This window comes from Urtica dioica, chromosome 2 (genome assembly GCF_054948205.1).
Source record: "Urtica dioica subsp. dioica isolate 48M chromosome 2, U.dioica_male_clone48M_v1_H2, whole genome shotgun sequence".
Lineage (NCBI taxonomy): Eukaryota > Viridiplantae > Streptophyta > Magnoliopsida > Rosales > Urticaceae > Urtica > Urtica dioica.
Window position 1 is genome coordinate 48,815,949 of NC_142757.1, and position 8,840 is coordinate 48,824,788.

At 37.8% G+C, this 8,840-nt stretch overlaps 2 protein-coding genes across 2 annotated transcripts; one reads left to right on the forward strand and one right to left on the reverse strand.

The window, feature by feature from the left end:
- The first annotated feature begins 401 nt into the window (after window positions 1-401).
- LOC149405213 (heat-inducible transcription repressor) lies at window positions 402-2,872 on the forward strand. The gene is made up of 6 exons (XM_089606949.1): window positions 402-780; window positions 900-1,061; window positions 1,187-1,315; window positions 1,397-1,612; window positions 2,049-2,213; window positions 2,309-2,872. The coding sequence occupies exons 1-6, from the start codon at window positions 595-597 to the stop codon at window positions 2,672-2,674; spliced, it is 1,224 nt and encodes a 407-aa protein (XP_089463075.1). The 5' UTR covers window positions 402-594; the 3' UTR covers window positions 2,675-2,872.
- Window positions 2,873-3,472: 600 nt separating this feature from the next.
- Window positions 3,473-8,215, reverse strand: LOC149405214 (RING/U-box superfamily protein). The gene is made up of 9 exons (XM_089606948.1): window positions 7,922-8,215; window positions 7,207-7,808; window positions 6,269-6,345; window positions 6,016-6,184; window positions 5,766-5,854; window positions 5,438-5,602; window positions 5,202-5,279; window positions 4,486-4,589; window positions 3,473-3,907 (listed from the first exon to the last, which is right to left on the reverse strand). The coding sequence occupies exons 2-9, from the start codon at window positions 7,769-7,771 to the stop codon at window positions 3,802-3,804; spliced, it is 1,353 nt and encodes a 450-aa protein (XP_089463074.1). The 5' UTR covers window positions 7,772-7,808; window positions 7,922-8,215; the 3' UTR covers window positions 3,473-3,801.
- Between the last annotated feature and the right edge of the window lie 625 nt (window positions 8,216-8,840).

Genomic DNA, 8,840 nt, shown 5'->3' on the forward strand with positions numbered 1-8,840 from the left:
CAAGCGGGTTTTCATTTATTTATCAAGAAACTATTACATAAGAAGACCATAAATTGATTGATAAAAAGAATTGCGCTTAATGGGAGGACGATTTTTGTTTGGTAATTCCACGAACTGGTCACAAAACCCAAAGAATTAATTCTCTGATAATCAACACCAATGCTTCCAAAAGTGCCACAAAAACTGGACATATATTTTTCCTAAATATTTAAAGTGAATATATATGAGAAATAATAGTCATCTTAACTTATTGGTCCACAAATGATTGATAATTCAATCCAACGGTAGAGATGAGTTTAATCGGACGGTGACGAAAGAACCATAAAACAGTTGGGATATTACAGTTACGCGCTTCTTCTTCTACTTCTTTTTTCCTTTACAACAATAAAATCATTTCATTTGGTCGTTACTTTTCTTTTATCATCAATCAATTATTTCTTTTTTAATTCTTATTTTTTATTATTTTATTTGTTCGAGCATAGAAAACGGCAAAACAAGAGTTCGTTAGAGAAGAAGAGAGAGAAATAAAAGAATTTCTAGCTTCCAGGTTTCTGGTTATGGTGGTCTGAGAGAGAGAGAGATAGAGAGAGAGAGATGGCGTATAGAAGAAGGCAAGGGATCGCAAGAGCTTCGACGTTCAAAGAGGAAATTCATCCCCCGATCGAAAACGACGGCGTTTCATCTTCTTCACATTCTTCATCGTCGCTCGCGGCCAAGGCGATCCGAGCCTCGGACGCTCTCCGCGAATCATCCTTCTCGTTGGATCGCCATCGATCCAAGGTTCGCTCAGTTCTTTGAGAACACAGATCGATTTCCGTACTATCAGCTTTTTTATTTTTTTTATTTTTTTCTCTTTGCGATTCTGACAAAATATATTTTCGGTTTGAGATCTGATTCAGGAATTTGTGGCGTATGGAAATGCACCAGATTCGATGAGCAATTCGAAGACTGGATTCTGGGGAGTTCTTGCTCAAAAAGCCAAAGCCATACTTGAAGACGACCTGGAAAAATCTTCTTCTCAAACATCTTCCTCTTTATTTACCAACACGATTCAGGACCAGGTCTAAACAATTTTTTTTTTAATAATTATTATTCTTATTATTACTATTATTATTCATGTTAGATCATTAGACTAGAGCGGAATATAATCTGGCGTTTCCGTTAATATTTATATCCCGGAGGACAGTCACGAGATCAACCGTACGATTCAAATGCGAACATAAAGAAAACAGAGAATCAGAAGTTTCGAAAAGGCCTGGATAAGATAACGACGTCTCTTAATAACCTTGGAGACACCTTCGAGAAAGCTTTCGAGGTATTAATCTTCTCTTCAATCCCACTATGAAGAAAGGAGTATCAGATAATTTTTTTTTTTTTTTTTTTTTTGTTATTTCAGGAGGGTATGACGATGGTGGAGAACAAGACGGCGGATATAATCCAAGAAACCCGGAAACTTCAAAGCAAGCGACAAGGGAACAATCCCGAGGCTCACGATCGAGCAGAGAACTATCTGAACGATCCGAATCCGTGGCACCAATCTCCGGCCACGCCAACGCAGCCTCAGACTCAGACTCAAACAAATTACGACGCTCAGCTCAAGGCCTCACGCGACGTAAGGTGGCTAACTTTTGTTATTATTTTTTTAATATGAATAGTGGTCAAGTAAATCATCAAATATAGAAAGAAAGAAACAAACAAAAAGAGAGATCAAAGTAGCCATGTTTCACATTATATATAAGAAACTAGGCACTTCAGTGTGTTGATTGCATATTCGAAGTTTGAATGTGGGAAGTTTGTTAAGCTTGCCCTTGAACAATGGTGAAACTTCGGCTATTTTACCGAACATTTAATTTTCAAAGTGGGGAAAGAGAAGTAATTTGCAGGCCGAAAGTGTGAAACTTGTTAGGATACTCGTTACATACGGTTTTTTTTTCCCAAAAAAGATTGAAAATTTGTCCAATATCTGTAGTGTGAATTACAAATACAAGAGTTTGTTTGAATCTCTCCGTTCGAATGATCTTTATAAGTTTCCGATCACATATTCACAGGTCGCAATGGCCACAGCTGCCAAGGCAAAACTGCTTCTCCGGGAGCTGAAAACCGTCAAGGCAGACCTAGCTTTTGCAAAGGAACGGAGTTCTCAGCTCGAAGAAGAAAACAAAATCCTGAGGGAGAATCGCGACAAGGGTGACCACCGTGACGACGAGGACTTGGTATTCATATATATATATACACACACATAATAAACTCTAAACATTACGCAAATCTCAATTATCCTGATTTCACCGGCTGGTTGTTTATTATTTAGATCCGGCTTCAACTGGAGACACTGTTAGCAGAGAAAGCACGGCTGGCCAACGAGAACTCGATATACGCGAGAGAGAACAGGTTCTTGAGGGAAATCGTAGAGTACCACCAGCTCACGATGCAGGACGTTGTGTATTTAGACGAGTGTAGCGAAGAAGTTACAGAGGTTTACCCTATCACAGGCCAAACGGGGTTGTCCCGAGCGCTCTCTACTTCTCTAACACCCACCATTTCTGAAGATCCCGTCTCGGCCGAAATCCCACTAGAGGTTGAGACCGAGAACGACTCTTTAGAGGATCAACCTCGAGAAATCGTGAAAGTTGTTGTTGAAGAAGATACCGATGGACCCTCAGAATCTTCTAAGTAAATGTTTTTTTTTTTTTTATTATTGGGAGTGCTCTCTTGTGATTTTTGATCCAGAGATTTGTGTAGTTAATTTTTCTTTTTTTCCTATGGGTTTTTTTGGGAGGGTAAAGGAAAGACATGTTTTTATATGGCTGCTTTGTCTTTGCAGATGTTTGATGATTCGTTTATTATGTGTGTAATGTAACTTATTCTTTTGTTATGTATTTCTTTTGCTGCGTAAGCGTTAACTTGTCTTCCAAATAAATACATTTTTGTATTTCCGCTCAAACAGCCATGCCCGCCTTTTCAAAATCGATTTGCTTGAGAGCTTTCGTTTTAAATAGGCCGAAAAGTGACGTCCATTTACCCAAGTGACCAAAGTTGAAGAAAAGCTATTTAAAGAGAAATTTGATAAACTAGACCTAATAATACACTTAATTGCGTTATTGAATTTGATATTAGTTTCAAGATTAAATTGTCGTAAAACCCTCGCTCGCAAGCGCTACTTCAAAGAAACTAACAGAAATACAAATAAAACAACATAATTTAAAAAATCATTGAAAAATTACAATTACGTGCAATGATTATGAGGCATTTTATCTTCATTAATTTGTAATCAAGTGTATTCATAGGTCTCTAGCCATCCAAATAGTTCCGGAGCAGTAACAGTTATCAGTAACTTCAACTTTGTTACAGAGTTGTAGACCGCGGCTTTTTTTTTTTTAGTAAAGCTTTATTATTAATATAAATTATCAGCATTTTGTCTACTAATTGATGCTCAGCATCCACTTGGCATCATACAACAATAACAAAGTAAAGCTACAAAAACAGGGGCAAACCTTTCATTCACACTAATTGAACTGGAATAATAAAAATAATATTTTGTTGGTTCTCGAGAGAGAGCGAAAAAAAATTCCTCTGTTTCTAACGGTCGAGTTAATTTACAATTATAATTAATTTCTTTCTCAACACAGCCTATGAACAGCATGACCAGTTAAACTCTGACGCAAGCCAGTTCAAATTGCTTTGTAATGGCGACCCGTGATGAACAAGGCAGTGAGAGTGATTAAGTATACCTGTGCAAACTGTAAGGGATACGAGAACGCTGCTGCGAACTCCGATTCGGAGCTTCAACGCAAGCGTTTTAATTTAAAACAACTGAAGGAACAGACTTGTTGAGCCATCGCCAAATGATCTGAGATCTGCCGGTTTAACCAATGCTCTGCACAATGGACAAGTACGTTCCCTCTCGAACCTGTGAAGATATAAAATTAATTTTGGAGCTTGAGTTTGAAAAGCTGAAATCTTAGAGCACAAGGAGCCCAATATACAAGCGCTTATAAGTCAAGGTTTTTCAGTAAGCAAACCTGGCAGTGCCCGAACAAATAAATAAAAAATATAAAAAAGATGTGAGGACCATCATACAACTCAGTACTGATTTCTACACAACCTTGTGAGATCAGACATAATAAAAGTGAAAACCCAATACCCATCAACTCAAACCTTTCTACTCATACAAGTTATGTGACAAAATTTTCTTTTGATACAGACCTACAAGGACGGTAAGCGCTCAAATTTCTATTTCATATAAACCAGGCTCCAAACATGAGGTTCTTCACATATAAATTTGTGTCGGAAGTTCTATGTCTAGATGTTATTAAATGAAACCAAAAGACGGTAAGGGCTCAAATTGGCCTAGCGCGATCTAGCTTGTACTTTGCTTTGTTACAGACGAAGCTTTCTTTCTTTTCTTTTTAATAAATTTCCGTTTCTCTTTAAAAAAAATGAAACCAAAAGTGATTGAATTAACAGGTCATAAATAATAAATCTCACCATTCTGACACGCAATCCTCGCAGAAGATGTGCTTGCAACGAAGTAAGATCGGAGCATGCATCTTCTCTTGGCATATAGCACACAAATCACCAGCTGCACTAACCTGAATTTGATGACTGATTGGTCAGAGATAAAATTACATTTGCAGGCAAAACCTTCTCTCACCCAGAAACAGAACTTTTTTTTTTTTTAAATTAAGAATTGATAGGCCTCATAGTCTTAAAAGTTCACTGTTGACTAAGGAAGTTTTGCTTAGATATTACATAGATACACTTATATACTTCAAATTTGTAAATAACTAAACGATATGAAAACGCAGGAATATCCCTAGTTTTAAGAGAATTGTAGGAATATCCTGATGGTTTCATTTAGGAAGTTGGAAAAGCTCTCCTCCATATCAAATTATTTTTAATGAACTGCAAGAATTTGCAAAGCATGCAAACTGGTCCACATCACCATCCATTTCCAATATGAAACTATAAATCAAATCTCTCTCTCTCTCTCTCTCTCTCTCTCTCTCTCTCTCTCTCTCTCTCTCTCTCTCTCTCACACACACACACACACAGCACACATAATATATGTGTGTATATATATCACACGAGTCCCTGTTGGTGAAGAAACCTCGACAGAAACAAATGAAAACACTATACAGTCGTACACTGTAGAAGTTAATTAAGAGGCCTCGCATTATCTAACAGAAAACAGATTAATATACCTGCTCTGATGTAGCATACGCTCCATAATGCACTTCTTTTCGTGACAAGGCTTTCAATGCAGAAAAAAAGGATTGCACCTGACAATATAGAAAGGGAAGAGTGAATCAGACACAAAAAGTACAGGCTGTGTCTTCGAAAAAACCGTATTGTAACAAAAATGCAATTGAGAATATAGTACGAGTATATATATATAGGCACACTTAGCAAAGAAAAAACGTTATCCGTATATTCTCACCTTCTCAACAACGGACGTGAGCTTGAATGTTAAATACAACCCTGTCATTAACGATGAAAAAAGGCTTCCATATTCTTTATTCAAGAAAAACCGGTACCAGACTGGTGTTGGCAACAAGGCACGGTAGAGAAGGAGCAGGTACTCAATCAAAGTGAGCAATTGACCCTGAGATTAGAATCATTAGATAACTCATATGGTTAAAGATAATATATTCGACGGACACCAAAAAAATAAATAGATTCTTAACCCTTGTACTTACTCTTTCTTTCTTTTATCTTTTTCATTTATAATAAATAACATCTACAACTGAACTTCTTAATATACCCACCTGCTTACGATAATTTCGACCTCTGCTGTTTTTGAAATAAATTAATAAAATACACTTGAACCCCATCGCTGCCTGGCGGACCAAGGTATCTGAAAAGGAAACGGAATATCTGAGACAGGAGAACTTTGAATGAAACACAGAAGTATGTTATATAAATCATGCAGAAACGAGAACATCCTTCTCTATTGAATGAAAATGATTAATTTTACAACGAGGAAGGATAGAAACAGAAAATGCTAAATGGACATACCATTCACCATGATTATGAATATGGCATGCCAGAATGGTGGGATCACTTTGGGAGGAAGCATCACTAACGGGTACAAAAGATCATCATTTTGATACCACCAATAGACACCAATAACATGAACCGTGAATGCAACACAAATGCTAACCAGAATAGAGATTTTTCTCTCTCCCTGTAGCCACAAAATAAATTATGATCAGCAAAACATTTTTGGAAGTAAAAAGTGAATATTTATAATGAAAGTAGAGTCCGATACCTTTAAAGCTGTCTGTTTTCTTAGAATATCATTTGACTTGAACATAACAGCAGCGATCCAAATCGTAACAAAGAAACCTGTAGTTCACCATTATTAAAAAGAATGACGAAAGGATTACTATTATAACCCACATAAATGATTAATAAACCTGCATACATGAAAGGAAGTCTACTCAGTCCTGGTGAAATTTATATCCACATGCAAGAAATGAAATATGCTCAAAATACTGAAGCAACCGTCCATCACTTGAATGCTTTTGCAACTATATTTTGTGGGCTAAGTGTGATAAAGTCCATTTGGGAGTCTTTTTTTTTAAGAAAATAAACACAAGTTTCAAAAATTAAGTTGATGTCTAGTTTCTTTTTCTTTTAAAATTCGTATGCAGTTGATTTTTCATCAACCACAGGACAGCTAATATAAAATATACCACGTATGAGAAGTAGGGCTTCACCGGTGTCAAAATAATCATATCTCGTCGAGGGCTTTGCGTGGAACCTAAGATCATGAATAATGCATTTTTGTAGACTCGATAAGGAGAGAGAGAGAGAGAGAGATAAATTATTTTAATGTCTTAAATTTGTGAATATTAGCTTACAGATGCTGTGGATTAGACTCATATCCAAATTTCTTTATATTTTTTTTTTCATCTACTGCCTTCACCATGCATTTAACCACAACTTCAAGTAAATATTTCAAAGTGATAGAGATAAAAGCGAGTAAATCTTATTCCACCGTAACATGCAAGAAATCCCAAGAGCCACACGTCGATAAAAGGGCATATCAGCAAACACGAATTCATGCATTACAGAGGAGTTCTTGGATCACTCAAACAGAAAATCATGGCTTAAAAACTAACAATAGATAAATAAGCCGAACCCAATAAAACCATCTCACTATATAATCTTTGGGTGAATTGTGACGGAAAAGAAAAACGATACCTTGCAAATGCTGCCGGATAAAGACCACCAAGAGAAGCAGAGAAAACGGCAAGACCTGCTCAATCCACCGAGCAGCCTGTTGAATATCGTACCTCTGGTAAGAGGAATCCCGTCCGCTTTCCCCGGCCTCTCCTCCACCGCCGTTGGGCTGAGACGTCCCTTCTCCGACAGGCCTCGAGTCTCTGGTCCCGTCCTGGGCGGGCCCGGGGGATCCACCAACGACCACCTCGCTCGAGCCCGGACCGGCTTCCCTCGCGTTACCCACCACCAAGCCCGTTCCTTCCCTGCCGTGCTCTTGCTCGCTCACCCCGATGATCCTGATCGAGACCTCGCCGTCGTTTCCCGCTCCGGCGGCCTCGTCAGCCTGGCCGTGGTGGTCCCTCGACCTTCCAACCACCAATCTCTCTGTCTCGTCTCGGTTCCCTCCGCGGAGGAGCCCCGAGTACTCCAACAGAGCGGAGAGAGGAGCTTGAATGAGACTCGAAGCCGATACCAATCCGAACCTCCTAACACCACTCGAGGAAGGACTTCTATACTGGTCCGAATTCCCTCCCGGGGCATCCATTTCTCTGATCGACCTAGCCCTAGCCCTAACCCTAACCCTAAACCATTCACAATCCATCAAAATAATGCAAAAAAAATCAAGTCTCACGGGAAACTAACACAAAAAAAAAATGATGAAACAAAGCTAGGCAAAAGAAATTAAATGACGTACCTTCGAGAACGAACCTCCGTCTAGGAACAAAAAAAAAAGACAAGGAATGTATCGATAAGAAGAGCTCGTCGGAAAAGCCCTAACCCTAAACGACAGACACAGGTGGTTCCGAATCGACGCCGAAAGAATCGCGGGCGAGCTTGATCGAGAGCTCCGACGAAAACGACGCCGTGGAGAGAGATTTGAGACGATCGTCGCTGAAAAACTTCGTCTCGGCTCTGTGGATTGCCTCTCAGGCTCTGACCCTGGAATTCATCAATTTGATTCCTAGTGCGTATTTTGTGGCTTCTTTGGTATAATGATTTAGTTTTAATTAACATTTTTTTTTATGGGAAGGATAAGTTTCAATTAACATGCTTATTTGCAAGTATGACCTTTAACTATTTCTTATTTTTGCAATCGTCACCCTAAAGTCTTATTCTGTCGCAACTTTCAGTCAACTTGATTAAGGTAAGTAATTGTTAAACTTGAAGAAAAAAAACAAAAATTAAGGTAAGTAATTGTTAAACTTGAAGAAAAAAAAACAAAAACTTAGGTTATCAGCCAACTAAAATATTTGGGATTGCTATATAGTCAAGGTTTCGTAAATCTTAGGTAAATAACCATAAAGATGATGTGACATTTTTAGTTTGCCCTTTCATTCAAAAATAAATATGTGGGATATTTGCATCAATTTACATGTGTAAATATATTGACGTGACTATTTATTTAAGATTTACGAAACGTTGACTATATAGTAATGTGAAACTATAAATATGACTTATTTATAACACGAAGATCACATTTTTATATACATGGTCACGACGTAGTTAAATGACAGTCAATTAAAATGGCTGTGATAAATTAAAAAAAGTAATGTGTGTACACCCACGTTTAAATTTAAATTTACAAGTCATAATCAATAATTTTGTTAACTTCA